At 39.3% G+C, this 16620-nt stretch overlaps 1 protein-coding gene across 12 annotated transcripts in view; it reads right to left on the bottom strand.

The window, feature by feature from the left end:
• Window positions 1–16620, bottom strand: part of PTPRK (protein tyrosine phosphatase receptor type K) — a 402245-nt gene that overhangs the window by 71127 nt on the left and 314498 nt on the right. For all 12 annotated transcript variants that reach the window (XM_051612998.1, XM_051613001.1, XM_051613000.1 and 9 more), the window contains exons 9-12: window positions 14052–14161; window positions 12647–12848; window positions 9704–9809; window positions 2495–2768 (exon numbers count right to left, since the gene is read on the bottom strand). In XM_051612998.1, coding sequence (XP_051468958.1) covers window positions 2495–2768; window positions 9704–9809; window positions 12647–12848; window positions 14052–14161 — 692 coding nt within the window. The remainder of the gene's footprint in view (window positions 1–2494; window positions 2769–9703; window positions 9810–12646; window positions 12849–14051; window positions 14162–16620) is intronic.

The following is a 16620-nucleotide window of genomic DNA, read 5'->3' as shown; positions in this document are numbered from 1 at the left end:
ATGTCAGCAACGTGCTCCCTCGGGCCTCAGAGTGAGGAATTAGCATAGAAGCAGCCTAAAAGCAGTCATATCCCTTCACACATGACATTGCTAATCTATAAACCATATAAACTGCCTAGGAAAGACAGTGATTTGACAGTGATGTGCCTCAGAAGAAGCTGCACATGCAAAGACATTTTTTATGTTTTTACTTCCCTGATCACCCTCCCCCCTTTCAGAAGTTTGGTCAGCAATTGAAACAAATTAACAGAGAACTGACTTGGTTATGCACAGTTTGGACAACTTGAACAGACGAGGGTCAGTCATAAATGGGTTTTCTGACCTCTCTGTACAACGTGCAGTCATTTTAAAGGCAAACATACTGAAATAGCATAAGATTGCATGAGAGGATGCAGCTGCTGCTGTATTAGATCACTCTAAACAGTATTAGCATGTAATTAGAAAATATAATAATGGCAGTTTCATTCTATAAAATATCGTCCCTCTAGTCCTGCACCCCCCAGCACGCCATCTGTGAATACAGTCTCTGGGATCTCTGTCCTCTTGAAGATTCCCAAGCAACAGGTAAAATATGTTGATGCTGTATTGTAAACACAACTTGTAAAGACTGAACAAAGCTGTGAGTCGAGGCTTCCTTTAGCTGTTCCATAAAGACAATTTTTCAACCTAAATAAAAGCCCTGCAAAGTTTATCTATAAAATCTTACCTAATCCGCATTCTTCTGGATGTACTTGTTCACTTTGTTCAAAATGTCTGCCAGGATGACAAAGTAACCCTCATCTCAACCCCACAGTTTATTTCAGAGTATACTTTACTTTTTTTTAACTATTGTGGTGAGCCTACTTGTTTATAGTCAAGCACCTGTTTAAATATTCTGCAGCTCAGAGGTTATCTTACAACCACTAGATCTCTGTCCTGGCAAGAATGCAGTGCAGTCCACCCAAAACCTCCTCCCAAATCCTTCTAGGAACAGAAATCTGATCCAAAGTTTTAAATCATACCAGAGAAAACAATTTTAGGATTAAACTCTGTCACAAACTGAAATAAAGTTAAAGGAAAAAAAAATAATTTATTCTTCCCTCATCTGCTACTTACCTGCCAAAATGTAAAAGCCAAAATAAAGATCTATTTTGGTATTTAATATTTTTGGGTTACTTCTACCTCTTACTTATTTATTGGAGAATGAAACAAATTTTCTTACATTTTAGTCAGCTGGAAGCCAACAAAAGCAAAGGGATTATATACAGGAGGTGAGGGAAATATGACTGACTAGCAGTTACCTTTTATTTTGCTTTGCTTACTTCATCCATGTCTATAGATAAGAATTCAAAAGGGGAAATAGTCTTTTCCATCAGAAAAAGCCTCCAGCTCTCAAGCAGCTCCAGTACAGCTTCATTAGCTCCTGCTTTGTCCCCATTCTGACTTGATGAATATGCAATTTTCATGTCCATAGCTAGAAGGTAGGATTTTCTTCCAAGGCTCCAAGGAGAGGCTGCCTGTTAGCTCAGATCTGTTTAGTTACCACAGAGACCCAAATGTGAGGGTACACATGGCTTCTGCTCCTTTCCAATGGCTCCGGTGAGTCTCAGCAGCTATTGATCTGGCGGTTCATCAGGCAGTTCCTTCCTGACCTGCCTGGATGCTTCCCATGGAGACTTTTACAGACGTATCACCTTCAGTTTTCTAAACTCTGATTTCCTTTAACCTCCTCAACTCTAAAAAAAATCCCTACATTTTTAAATACCTGCAGCTTCTGTGTCTACCACATTTTCCATCCTCACCTTCCCCCTCCCTCATTTTTTATTTTTGAGAGGAAAAACTATTCAAGAGAAACAGCATGGGGCATGCAGAGCAACAGTTGTTCTTCTCACCTGGAACCTGGTGGTTTTCCCCCTTTCCATATGCATAGAGAGCCACCAGCAGTGCTCAGCAACAGAGTTAAAAATGAAACACCAAGGAGGCCACAAAGGTGAGTGAGAGCCATACCCTTGCAGTGAAGCAAGCCTCAAGTACACATTTCCAGGAAGGCTCTCAAAAACACACTGTGGGCCTTGGGCTACCCTCACTTAAACAAATTTTAGCTTTTATTTGATGTGTAAGAGTCTCCAAAAGTTTGTAACACAGTTTTATTAGCCTGCTGAGCAGTCTACCTTCAGTTTATCCTTCAGGAATTTAATCTTTTGAAGTGTGCAAGTACTGAGAATTGGGGAATGGACTGTGGATGTCATTTACTGAGGAGGTGGAGTCACAGCACTGAAATGACTTTGCTGAGATGATTACTATTACAAGGTGTATTAAACTCCCATCTAGCAGCAGTTACTGTGATACAAGGGTGGTGTGAAATGTGAATGGCACACTGCCACCCTGTCACAGCAAGGAAGGGATTACAGCCCTGCCACTGCCAACACCTACTACGTCTAACTTTGGCAGTCCTAATTGTCACCACTGGCATGTCTTTGACTCCCTCCAGGAGAGAGGTGTGGTTGGCACTTACCTTCTCAACACTGCTCATGGCCTGGAAATAGATGTTGTAGCCCTTCCGAGGAGCCAGTGGTGGGTTCCAGAAACCCTGGTAAGTCCTGTTGTCACCCACAGTAAAGGGGGCTGGCTCTGGCAGGTTTCCTGGAGGCAGCTCAGCAGCAAAGTAATACGGTGACCCCCCACTAAGAGCAGTTTGATAGGTGACAGGGATTTGGTAGCACTCCATGGCACCCGTTTCTCGCTTTGTTCGGTGTGGGTGCAGCTCCTCAACAACAATCTGGTAGGCACTAGGGAAACAGAGGAAGATCAGCACATCTTTAAGGTCATTGCTGGGGTCAAGTCTCTAGTCTCATAAAACTATTAACCCAACTCTTTGTGTAAACTCAGAAAGAAAGGAAAAGACAGCAGATGCATGGATAGAGAGATGGAACAGAGGCTTGAAATACAGCAAAGCTATCTAATTCAGCCACTGGAAAGCAGCAGCATCCACCTTTTTTTCAGGAAAAACAACCATAGAAATCTATACACAATCTCCTAACATTTTTTAGGCTTTTTTCTTTTCAAGAAACACAGGAATCAATCTGACATTAAACTACAATAGATTAAACTCCTGGCTAATTAGAAGCATCAGAAGTTAGCATTTTCCTTGGAAATGATATTAGAGAAAGATGAGCTTCAAGGCCCAACATAATGACTGCCTCCAGGCTGTGCTTCAAGCACCAATTTGCAGTTGTCATATCATTAGAGACAGAATGTGCTGACAGGCTTCTCCACCTCTTGACCTTGCAGTGGCTTCTATCTTGGCTCAGAGCTATGCAGATCTAAAATACAAGTGACATGCTGTAATACAAGCACAGATGGACAGAAATCTGTCCATTCCACCAAAACAGACTGCCTCATTCCTCTACAGTTGTCAATGATAAAATGTTATGAATTGCTGGTAGCAGATGGCATTTGGCCTATTAAAACTCAGTCACAACCTCCCAATACCTCTCTTGAAATGGTCCATGGCTTGGTCACTTTTCAAAATCATCTGCTCAAAATAGAGCAGGTAATTATAATTCTTCTTTCTCCTGTAGGGGAACTACCTAGCTGCAGGATGTCACCATCTCATTATCAGTTTTGTCTGCTCTGCAGAAGTACAGAACTTACATACTGAGAGGATGCAAGTCTTCAGTTTATAAGAAAAGAACTAAAAAAAATGAGTTTTTTTTATTTTTAGTAACTATATGTGTGCATATGCATGTATATACATGTGTGTACACATGCACACCATTTCTCATTTATATGCAGATATATTTGAGAACCCTATGAAGGGTTAGTAAGAAAACACACCTCCACATGTAGACAAGGCCTGAATCTACTCAATCAAACTGGCAGAATTGGTCTTGGTTTTGTTTTAAAGCTTTCTACATAGAAGAAGTAAAATCAAAGAGAGTTCTGAAAGCATCACTACACTGCTGCAGGGAGTCCGAAAGGCAAAGACAAAGACAATCTTCTTGATTTCAGAACTTACGGAGGAGCATTAAATTATTTTGTCAATGTTCTCAGCTACTAGTGTGCAGAAAACTCAATAACTGTAGTGGCAGAGATGAAGTATGATACTGGGGAATGGAAGAAATGAGAGAAGAAAAAGTAAGAAATTAGTTTCATGTCTTTCTTGAGAAGTTGGCATTCCCCTTTCCTAGCACCTAAAAAATTGAGGAAAGCCACTTCCCTTTCAAAGTGACTATGAGGAATATAAAAAGTTGCCTCATTTTTGAAACCCTAGGTAAAAGAAGAACACTTTAAAAAAACGAAAAAAGAAAAAAAAAAGTTAGTTCCAGGGATCTCTGTTGCTCAGAAACTGCTAGTGAACTGAACATGGTTATAAATCGCCATCTGTGGTAAACTCTATGGATTAACCAAGTCCGGGTCATAAAGCCTGCACAAACATACCACTTCCACAATACTCCTGTGACTCCTTAAGAATTCCCTCTTAAGGCTTTAAAAGAAATACAGTAGCAAAAAAACCCAAACCCTAAAAGAATGGATAGTTTACAAACTTGACAGGATGCAAAATATTAAAAACAATTTTTGCTTATAATGTTCCAAGGGAAGAAATTACTATGGGAGTTCATTCCTTCCCTGGCCTGGCCCTGGAGCCAGGCAGGGCTAAAACCACCGCTCCTGAACTGGGCAGCCAACCAACTGGAAAGTACTGGGAACACAGACGTAGTGTCTCCGTTCTGCTTCTGAATCTTCTCTCATTAGATGCCAAAGGACTGGGACTGACACAAATTCTGCTCTCTGAAGTGCCAGGAGAGCAGGAAACTTGTCATCTGTGACACCCAGCCAACTTTAGAGGAAAAAGCCAGTGGGGAGAGCGGAAGGACACTGCAATGCCTGCATGTGATAGAGGCAACTGTCCTCTTGTCACCCAGCTCAGGAGCAGAGATCACCACATTTATCATATCACCCCTCTTTCACCTCATTTTATAGAACAGGAGGTAAATGAGGTATCTTGTTTTAAAGGCATATGCTCTTTTTAAAGGTCAAGTCTCTTTGGAAACCAAAATAAACGAATATTTAAAGATTAAGGGCATGAGACTTAAATAATAGAAGAGTCCCATTTAATAGCATTCTTTAAAAACACACAGTGATTTTTGAATGTGATATAAAAGGTATGGCTAAAATTTAGGCACGAGATCACAATAAAATATGAAGATTCTGAAAAATTTTCAAATAGTAATTTACAAAAAATATGCTTCAAAAAATAATGCTTTTTGGGTTCTTACTCTGAGCAACTACAAGATGTGGAAAATAAGAAATAAACATATACATTGTAGCTATCTGCATCTATACAATTACTTTTAGTTAAAGAAAGAATATCCAATGACAAAAAGTCTCTAAAGTCTCCAACAGGGTTGTTGTGGTTTTTTTTTCCACAAAGTACTTTTTAACTAAAAGATCTGCCCACCCTCCTTGGAAAAGGGATCTGGCAGTATTTTCCATGCAACATTATAGGCTAACAGGGCACGCAGAAATAGTCATTTACCTCTGGGCCCTTTGTGATACCATCTGTTTAAGCCCATTTACTACCACTCTAGTGGCTGCAAAGCAGCACTGTCACTCGATGTACCCATAACAATTTGGAAAGGACACTGCACTGTAAGAAGTGAAGACAGAAGCCAAAGTTAAACTTGAAACTTGATAAGTGGAGTGTTTAATGGCTGCAAAGTACCAGGCTGTAAGTGAAAGTTTAAAAGCTACATACTTGGCTAATCATTGTATTTTTAAGTGTTACTAATCCTAGCTTCAATTATCTTACGTTTTCTAAATATTTTTTTGTGTGTGTAATGGTGGGAACTCAATTATTGAGAGCTTCCTCTGACTGGAACTGAGGGAATTCCTACAATAGCTATGTTTTTCCCCAGTATTCCCATACAGCAAACAAGGATTAAAAGAGAGAAAGGAAGAAAGAGGGAGGGGCGGAAAACCTAGATCATGATATTCTTTCTCCCTGATGAGTAAAATAATTCTGAGCTATTCTGAAAAGTAAGTACCATTTAAGAAGCTTCTACACAAGTTGCCAGGATCATAAAGGCCAAACGGTTTCTGAGACAGCCAGGTAAGCAGAGCAAGTGTTGAAGATACATCAGGTGAAGAGCTCCTGTGCTGAGATATTGCATGAGGAAATTATTTTTTATGTCAAAAGTCTTTTTATTTCACTTAAGAAAACCTGCAAAGAGCCTCTCTGGTGGCCAAGACAATTACTAACAGCCTAAGTAGGTCCCTGCCAACAGAACTTCCTTTCCATCACTGCCTAAAAACTCAAGTTCTCAAACAGATACTGCAGTGGTGAACATATCGTTCATACTTGAGGCTTCAACATCAGCTAGAGGTACTTCCAGGCATCTAGTGGACACATAGTGTCTTCCACTTTGACAGGTGCCAGACTGACTGACAGCCCAAGATACGACCTGAGCTCTTGGAAGTCTAGCTGACAACTAAGTTTTAGTTGCTCCCTGCCATGGTCCACTTAATTAGTCTAGCTGCAAAATGAAAACAACCTGATTTTGCAAATGGAGGTATAAGAAAAACACTTTACGAGTCAAATAAAATACATTTAATAATTAAAAAGTTGTGCTGATCCCGATATATGCACTTTGTAATCCTCCTCTTCAGCAGGATTTGAAAACAAAAGGCTGTTTTGCTGGTGCTCAGTCAGGAGCCTTCAGAAAAACTACAGTGGCAAATCCCATCTCCAAATGAATCACCGAAGCACCACTGATGCTGCTGGCTGGGACCTCAGCCACAAGATTGATGGTGAAACGGCACGAGGTTCACAGTGAGCCTGAACCATCCAGCTCTGTCTCCCTCTGCATTTCTACTTCGTAATCTGATTTAAAACTTCAGGAGGCCCTGAAGATTGCTGGGGATTACACGATACTGCTTGTCAGGGAAGCTATTATTAAAGTCATGTTTAAATTGTGATGACTGTGCCATGTAGTATCTTAAAGAAATGACTGGTAGTCACACATAGATTTCACTTAAGAAACATGTTTCTTGAGGGCCTGTGCTGATGAAGAGGATGATGTACAACATCTGATCAGTGTAATTCTACTTGCAAAAGCAAAAAAATAACAGACCAAGTTTTGTTTTGTTTTGTTTTGGTTGGTTTTTTTTTTTTTTTTTTTTAACGCAGACCTATTGCTATTAAATAAAATGACCTATTGACCATCCACAGTTCCAGGCATTAGAGGACTGGGCACAAATAAACCTTTTCAAAACATCAACTGGTTCAGGCTGATGAACATCATTTGAGTCTCTTCTACTCAGTTACAGCTGCATGCTTGGGGATGCTTTTTTTTCCCACCTAGCTAGCAGCACTCATTACAGCAGCAAGACAGCTTGTAGTGGAAACACAGCTGCAGTGAGGATCATAAAGTTTAGTGAAATGTATTGAAAAAATGCAGAATTAAAGAATATGCTGAAAAATACTTGACTGCAATATGCATAACTTCAGGAAAGGGAACAGGACCATGTTTTCTGCATTCCCCTGGAGAATGCTCCTCATTTCAAGTAAGGAAAAAACTATGTGGCTTGTTTTAATAAAGCCCAGACCTCTAGTTATGGTAAAGGAGTTACTTCCTTGGCCTCTTGATGTTAGAAATTTGATGTAATCTCTTAGGCTTTAGAAATTAATTAAAGTGGAGAGGGAAGATGGGAGACAGGAAGAAGGACAGGCTTTTTTGAGAACATTCTCAAACAACAGTTACTAACACTCTATCAAAGTGCCCTTATCAAACCATCTATTTACATTTAGTACATAGGTCCTTTTTGTCACCTTCACAGGCCACAGTGACAAGCTCATGTCAGAGAACTGAGGATGCTATGTGGAAACTGAGCAAATAAATGTGAGGTGGTGTGCTGCAGGTTTACTCTTCTGTGAGTTACTTGCCTTACAGTGCAGAGAAACCAGAGCTCCCTAAGCCAGGTATGAGTAATTCTCCAGCTGCATCCCATCATGCTACCAGTTCCTGAAATAAAACCCCCAGGGGAGAAACCTGGGATGTGAGACTGAGCCCCCTCAGAGCGAGCAATGGAACTGAAGGTGGGAGACCACTGCCATCTGCACAAATGTGCCTCAGACCAGTTGTAGAGAAGATGTGCACCACCGTCAGCTGACCCCAGCTGTGTCTGGCCAGCATGCTCTGGAGAAGTCTGTGCGCCAGCCCCCCTCAGGGGACCAGGCACAAGTCTGAAAGGATTTGTCATGGATTAGATGAGAGATAGATACCACATTTCTCAAACAGGGACAGCTCTGGATATGACCACCAGCAGGACATCTAGAAGGCCTTAAAAGCACCTACAAAGATGTACAGTTTGTTTAAGCACCTGCATAACGCAGAAGCGTTTTCAGATCACAGGTCTGGTTTCTACTCTACCAATTCAACAAACACTCTATTTTAGGAATCCAAATCCTGTACTGAATGTAGCCTTGTGCATTTTATCATTCTTAACACCCAAAAAAATCTTAGGTTTCCCCCCCATGGCAGTCTTTCAGAAACCAATGATGTATGGGGCTGCAATTTTAGTTATGAATATAGCACTTCAATATCTCCTATAAAGGAGATGAATCTGGATTATCCTCTATGACAAAATATAAATAAACAACTTGATCATATCAACTATAAGGGTGACTATATGATAGGTAAATAAAAACGCTTATTGGTATGTGACTCATTCCCACTACATCTATGTGAAATCTTACCTTGCTTTTAATGGACATACAGTTAAGAAACAGTTAATTTCCCTCTACTTTTAGGGCTCAGGCACATTACTCAACATCATCTGAGCCATGGTAACTGACTTAATGTAACATAGAATGAAACACATTAGCCTGCATTTCTCTAAAATGTCACAAGGGTAAGAGCATGGAAAGTTCTGATGCTCAGTAGCTAATTAATCCTCAATTAGTCAACCCTGTCCCTGAATATTGCTGATGCAGCCACATCAGTACAACACAAATGGAATCAAATAGTATCACAAAATTTTTGAACTAACAAGTAGAAGTAAAGAGCAGGATGTGGATTAATCTTTGCAAACAGAATTAAATTATTCCTCAATAGAGAGCAGAAAGAGAAAGACTCCTCAAAGTTAACATAAATGAAACATTTTAATATGATTATGGGACACGCCAAATAAAATTTAATAGCTTGCTGCATGATTTCTAGTAAGAAGCATTCTGAGAAGAAGAAGGTCAAATAGTTTGTATTCATCACTATTATTCTCCCATTTCCTCTGAGCTTCCAATTTTCCAATCATACATATAGGCTACAGAATAGCTGATTTGAAGCACTGGAGAGAAAGCGTTATTTTCAAATCCACTTTCTGACAAACACCTTTCAACCTCATATTTTAGAGACACTGTGAGAAAGTAAAATGAAATTATAATGGATAGGAGGTGGTTCTAGGGACCCTAAATCAAGCATGATGGACAGTTGGATGAATCAGGTCATTACTATCTCTAAAAAAAACCCCAAACCCAGTATTTTTTTCTTTTTAATTACAGATCTATTGGCAAGCTCAGTCTAGCTAAGAAAAACAATAGTAATGTCAAATGAATATCACTTGGAAACGAACAGCTCCATGAGCTGCAAGATGGCATATAATCAACTAAAAAGTACCTAATTGATTTTAAAAAAAATAGATATTTCGTTTTTAATTTTTTTTTTACCTGATAGGTGCACCTTTGGCCTGTGCTGGTCTCAAGAGTACAGTTATTGTAGTAGCAGTTTCATTGAGAGATGCATCGACCCCTTCATAGTCTGGTAAAGTGGGAGCTGATTAACATTGAGTGGGAAAGAAAAGAACGAGAAATAAATCAGTGAAAACATTTTGGATTTTCATGAGATTGTGGCTGTTTGCAATACGGTACAAAGCCACAATCTTCATCAGCTACGTGAGTCTTTTAAAATTATTTTCCGATCTGGTAAAACCTTTTACTAGAACATGATGGGACCTTGCCAGCAATTGATAACCCCACCCCCAATTGCTTACCCTGAAATCATGATACCTATTGAATGAAACAGGTTTATTCAAGAAGAGAAATAGAGGGAGGAGGTGACTGCTAAAAACCCCTAAGACTACAAAATCTCATTTTGGCCTCCCTCTTCTTACCTTACAAACTATTATATTCACCATCTTAAAGACCCAACCTCTACCACCTCTCTTCTTCCTCCTCCAACAGTGCAATAACCTTTTTATGTTTTACCATGCCAATACCAATGAGAGCGCAGGAATTGGACTTGCACAGACATGCATCTGTGGAGACTAGAACTGAATGGGGACATCTATTCCCATGCCCATTTATCCTTTCATTTCTACCAATGGATGGCCAAAGCTGCTCATTAATCAGTTTCTGAACCACTGCAGTTTTCAGCTCAGGATATTAAGAAAAAACAAAATCAAAGTCAAAACCAGAAGCAGATTAGGAACTGGTTCACTAATGGACTGGCTGCCAGACCTTTGTGGCAGTAGTAAGTGTTGTGGGTCGGACAGCTGGTGTTGGTGATTACTTCAACCATCCAGCTCTAATCTGCTGCCACAAACCTGTTACAGTCCTCAGTGGTAATATTGTTGCTGACTTCCGCTCTAGTGCAGAGAACGAAACAGGACTTTATGTGAACCAGAAAATAATATATTTCTATTAATTACTGATTATTCAAAATGCATAAAATTATCTGCATGGCGTTTTTTTGTTTGGTTGGTTTTTGTGGGGCTTTTTTGGGTTTGGTTTTTGTTCGGTTTGTTTTGGTTTTTTTTATGTGGCTGTATCTTTATAAAATTTTTAATGGTGCCTGTGTATTTAAAAATGAATTTTCACAAAAAGATCTTTCCTAGTAGGATGTCAATCACTTCAGTCATAATAAGTTAACAGTAACATTTCAATAGGTAGAAGAGTCCCAGATAAACACAAAAATTGCTCGTATTTCAGGAAATATTATCAAAGAATGCCATGCTGGAAGGGACCTCAAGGATCATCTGGTCCAAGATTTAGTGTTCATTTGATGTTCATTTATATATTACTCACTAGGATCATGGTGACCACTTGTAAGCTTGCTTAAAAGCATTAATTTCACTCATCATTAAAATAAAGCTTGCACTTCCTGAAACATATGCATTGCCTCATAAAGAGTATCAGTTATGCAGAGCAAAACTAGAGAACACTTCAGCCTAAAGAAAAAAAACAACACCAAAGTGACAGGCTGAAATTCAGGTAAAAAAGATCTTATGGCCTGTTTTTAAGGTTTCCTAGTATTAACCATGTTTTGCCAACTAACATACCCATACTATGTCTAGGAAGTGTGCTTTTCTGGACAAAATTACAGTTACACTTTCAACCCCTCTCCCCTACAAAGAGGTTAGAAGACAAGCATGCAAGTACTACACCACCATTATCCATGAAAATTTATTAACTGGAATTTCTTGTGAAGAAACCCAAAGACCTTAAAAATGCTTAGTAAAATATTACACCTCAGAACAACCCAATGGATAAACAGAACATAACATGTAGTTTGGGGTGTTTTTTGGTGGTTTGGTTGGGTTTTTTAGAAGGATCTGGGGTATGAAGAGTGCTAGAGTTTATGTGCAGGGATGGAATTCAACAAACTGTTCCAGTTAACTATGACAACTATAGAATTTCACTTGCTACATAATTAAAGGAGCTCTGTCTTCAATTTCTTCACATTTTGATTTATGTGCATGCTTTTGGGAACCCAGTGAGGAGAGTATGTGAGTAGTTTCCCATAGAAATGGAAGGTGCATTCTACTGCATTATTACTTCCCTTTACAGGACAACAGAAGTTTAATTACAGCAGATAACAAGGAAAATTGCCTGCTTTGTACTGTTTACATTTCTAAACGACTGACTTCTTTCATCTCTGCCAAGATCCAAAGTCACCAGGTCATAAAATCAACAGTCTCTCTAGATACACCACTGATTTATCTTCTGCTGTCAACTGCATAAACTGCTATCTTACTTTTTGAGAATAATACTGAAATTTAAGAAAATAAAAACACTAAAGCATTCCATTTGACATTATTTTCTTCTAGAGTTTGCTGTACATTATTAAGACAAACAGAGTGTCAATCTTAGTGCACTGCAGTAAGGCAAGAGGAAGCAGACCTATATGAATTTGGAAAAAGAAATTCACACCTCTTCCCAACTGCCCCAGTTCTGCTATAGCTGTGTCCTCCTAAGTGGTGTCACCTTGAGTAAGTCAGTTCATTTTCTGCATCTGACTTTACTAATCTGCAAAACAAATACAGTACCTAGTGACCTATGGAGTGCTGTAAGGCTTAATTAGTTAAGGTTTACATAGCACTTCAGAATCTTTAGATGAAGGTACAAGATTACACAAAATCAAACACTTTACAACTACAGGTGTGCAATTTCCACCTCATGCAAGCATTTATCCCTGAACTTATGCTACTGTTTGGCAAATATGCTCAAAAACATGGACAGTAATATAGTTTCACAACATGATAGAATTTTTGGGGGAGTTTTCTTTGCCATTTCATGATTTTTTTTAAGTCTTACCAAAAAAACAAAAAAAACATTTTCCCCACACTTACGTTTTTTTACTTCCCTACCCCATTGCTGCTTTTTCCTTTTTACCTGAGATGTTGGTTGTTACATTGATTGTGGTTGCTGGTCCAAACCCTTTGACAGTGCTTGCACGTATAAAGAACTGGTAGGTAGTACCAGGGTGCAAGTGTGAGAAGACGTGGTGTGTGCTGTTCCACAGCTTCGACACAGTTTGGGGAGGTCCTGCGACTGGAACTGCTGGGTCAAATGACCGGATGCTGCTATAGCTGACCTGTGAAAACAAGTACAGGCTTTGACACAAGGGGATTACGTTAGCTTGGCTGAAAAGCAGTCTAGCTCATCTAGCTACCCTGCTGGCTTGGGGATACCATGAGGTGACTTGATGTGTATTGCTGTAGAGTCTGCTTCACTTGAAAGGTGCAGGTGCCCTTCATCACTTTTTTTAAGGTTTCAGTTCATGTATGGAAAATTTCAATGTTACATTTAAATTAGGACACCCCCACTGTCCTCTCCATTTCCAACAAAACCCTATATTTTTCCCTTCCTGCAATACAGCTCCCTCTCCTCTACTAATAATCATATTTAAATGCCATTCAAACCAAGCTAACATACTTCAAGCTAGCAATGATATCTTCATATACTGGTTTCAGCTGGGATGGAGTTAATTTTCTTCATAGCAGCTTGTAGGGTGCTTTGTTTTGTATCTGTAATTAACAAACAAACGCTCCCACGTTTGACACATCCCACTGTGGAGGACTGAGAGAGCAGCTGACTGGGGCCAAGCTGCCTACTGGGGTTAACCCACACTACAAAAAGATCTTTGTTATCATTAAATTGATAAACAAATAGATATAAGGGGTTTTGTTTGGTCAGCTCATTTGTCTTCCTCCTATAATTTTCTAATGTACAACATTGTATTCTCTGTTCCTTTAAAAAAGGAGTGCTGAAGAGGACGGTTTTATTCCTCAAATCCGACTGTGTTCCCTACCAACCTCCTGTGGAGGTCCCCAGAAGGCTCATATATTAAATACACTTTAAATAGAATATATACAGAGGTTCCTTGAACGGTGGTATCTAAAGACCTGAGAAAGCTAAAAAAACTTGCTCCAAATTTAATGACCATCTTACTTTTCATGTAACCTTCTCTTCCAACAGAAAATATTTCATAGATTGTGGCTGTCATGGCTTTGGAAGTGTCTAATAATGGTCCAAGATTTTTAAAATTAGCACTTCTCATGTGGATTGCAATATTGTTATACTCACATGCCAAAGCCATTTGACAGGGCTGGCCAGCCATATTCTCCATAATGATGACTTTTTAATATCTAGTCACTACAGAAAATCCAGGATTCTGTAAATTAAAGCAGCATATAAGACAATAGCTGCCTGCAGAGCATAAACACACACTGTAAGCCACCCCTCTTGCCACACTTTCTGAACTCTATCCTACGCTTGTTAGCTGTTTAATTATTACCTCGTACTGAGTAATGATGCCATTTGGATCCACAGGTTCCTTCCAGTTGAGGAAGATCTTATCTTCAAAAGGAGTTCCTTTCACCGATTTGGCAGGTATAGGGCCTGGTACTACAAACACAATAAAACTTTTAAAAATAGGAAATTCAAGAGACAGAAAAATTAGAGATGACAGAATGTCCTATTAAAAGCAAAAGCGAGCACAGGTCTGTTTTTATTAATATTCATTCGCACACGAAAGGCAGCAGTAGAGAGTATGAGAAAGCACTTCAAAGCGTATTTTGTCATTCACGGTGCAGAGAGAGCATGAAGTCGAAACTTTATCCCCACATACTGTTTTCAAAACTTCATGCAAAGTCAAATTGTCTTGTAGTATAGCCAGGGGAAACAGTTCATGCTAGATTATGACTTCAGGGAACATCACTGAACTCTGTAATAAGCGTATCTTAGGACAAGGACTACATGGTTTTAAAATCCTTTTAAAAAGAAAAATCAAAGGCAAGGAAGAGCCTCAGTTATACAGCATCTTCCAAACGAGACAATTGCTTACAAAATAGTTTTCAGTCACCCCTTCTTGAGATATGTTGTTTTAGAAGAAACCCTTATTTAAAGAGGGGGTTGGGCACAGAGCAAAGACTCCAGCTCAGCTGCCCCCCCCCCTCAGTCATCGATGTGTTCGTGCTGCAGAAGGATCAAAACTGCTTACTTCAAATCTTTCCAGTAAGAGACATTTTTAAAGCTTTGAACTGAACCACACTAAGATGACCCCACTTTCTTATTTTAAATGGAACCAATATCCCTGGTGTAATAACAAGACTGAAGTGTCACCTAGGGCCTCTTTGCCTGAGTGATTCACAGTACCTGGTAATCCCATCAAGGCCAGGCAGGACCGCTTAGTTATCTCTCATTTCAGTTTACAAGATATTTTTGCCTACTCACACGGTTCTTTTTTAACCACAGCAACTCACCTAAATTTGAACACGTACATGCTGAAAGAAGGGGATGAGGATAAGAGAGTGCCTGAAGAAACCCCAAATCCAAAGAAACATCCCGCTTTAAAGACCAAAGTTGCCCAGATCTGCACTTTCAAGCTAAAATGTTACTTCTATTTAATATATCCACATGTATTTCTCTCCCCTTCTGAATCTGCCAATTTTATTCAATGCAACTTTCAGTGATATTTCTTGGGTATTAATTATCAAAGCAGACTCAAATTTTACAAAGAGAAAAAATAAATTAAAACCCGCTGGATCAAAGGAAGTGCCAGTAATTGTACTAGCAGCACCAACCAGTGAGTGTGGTCTGTCCCAATAGTGGGATTTATTCCAGTCTACATGGAAGCTATAAATGATGATCCGACCCTTGGTACAAACAACATAATTTGGCACATTAATTATAAATTAATGGAGTCAAAAAAGGCCACAAGTAAACAGACAAGGTCTTCACAAAACGGTTCATCCATCTGTTAAGCAAATATTTAGGAGAAGTTAACTAAAATGATACTTTTTCATGGGAATGCTCTGTTTTTCTTCTCTACATCTCAAGTGAGGTAGGAATAAACCCAAATGCACACAACATTTTCTCTGGAAAATGCATGTGTGTGTGTGCGTGCATATATGTCTGTGTTTGGAAGACAACACAGGAATGCAGCGGGACATGCACACAGAATAGGAAATTTGTCATTAAAGCACATGAGGTAGAAAAAAAACAGACACAGTCTCTCAAAAACCTGCAAAATACTTTTTGTGTGGTGCTTCTAAAGATGTTTCATGTTCAATCGAAAGTAGGTGCAGGGTTCTACATTTAAGGGTTACATAAAGCCTCCTACATTTTCTGTTTAAACACTTAAGTGGGAGAAGCCTCTAGGTTCATCACATTCCTTGACTGTGCTTTCGTCTCCTGCAATATAAAATTTGTTTCTTGTGGCAGCAGAAGCAATGTTAAACTGACTGGAACTACATGATTCCACTTAGTTTCTTGCTTCTCTTCCCACTGGCATGAGAAAGGCACAAGAACAGAAGCCAGCACAGTGATGAGCAGCTTGCTGGGAATCCCAGTAAAAATAAGGTCAGAAGGTAAAAAAGAGCCAGCGTATAATAAAAGACAATAGTGATTCCCATAAACTTCATCCACCCCTGCAAACCCACCAAAAACAAAGTTTGGGATCAGCTCAAATTCTTTGAGAACTCAACTGGAATTAAACCAAATAAAAGTTCAGATGCCTCGAAAAAGGAATATGTACTAATTTTAGTTTGAAGTACATGCTTTAGTGTACAAACGGAATTTGCTTAAAGAACAGAATATCTGTGAGCAGACCCATAGATTCATCAGTCAGGTTCCTCAAAATAGTGCCTAAACATCCCCAGTTGTGTTATTATGTCTTTGTCCTCAGGTCAGCTATTAGTTACAAAAGATTTTTGAAAGGCTGAAAGGAGTAAAAGAAACCCCAAACAAATTACAAAAAAACCAACAACCCAACAACAAAAGAACAACAGTAAGGTAAGCTGTTGGTAACACTATTTTGAAAGCAGGAACTGCATCTCTCCATGTAGACAGTCTATTCCCTACAA

This window comes from Apus apus, chromosome 3 (genome assembly GCF_020740795.1).
Source record: "Apus apus isolate bApuApu2 chromosome 3, bApuApu2.pri.cur, whole genome shotgun sequence".
Lineage (NCBI taxonomy): Eukaryota > Metazoa > Chordata > Aves > Apodiformes > Apodidae > Apus > Apus apus.
This window is presented reverse-complemented; position numbering and strand designations above follow the sequence as displayed.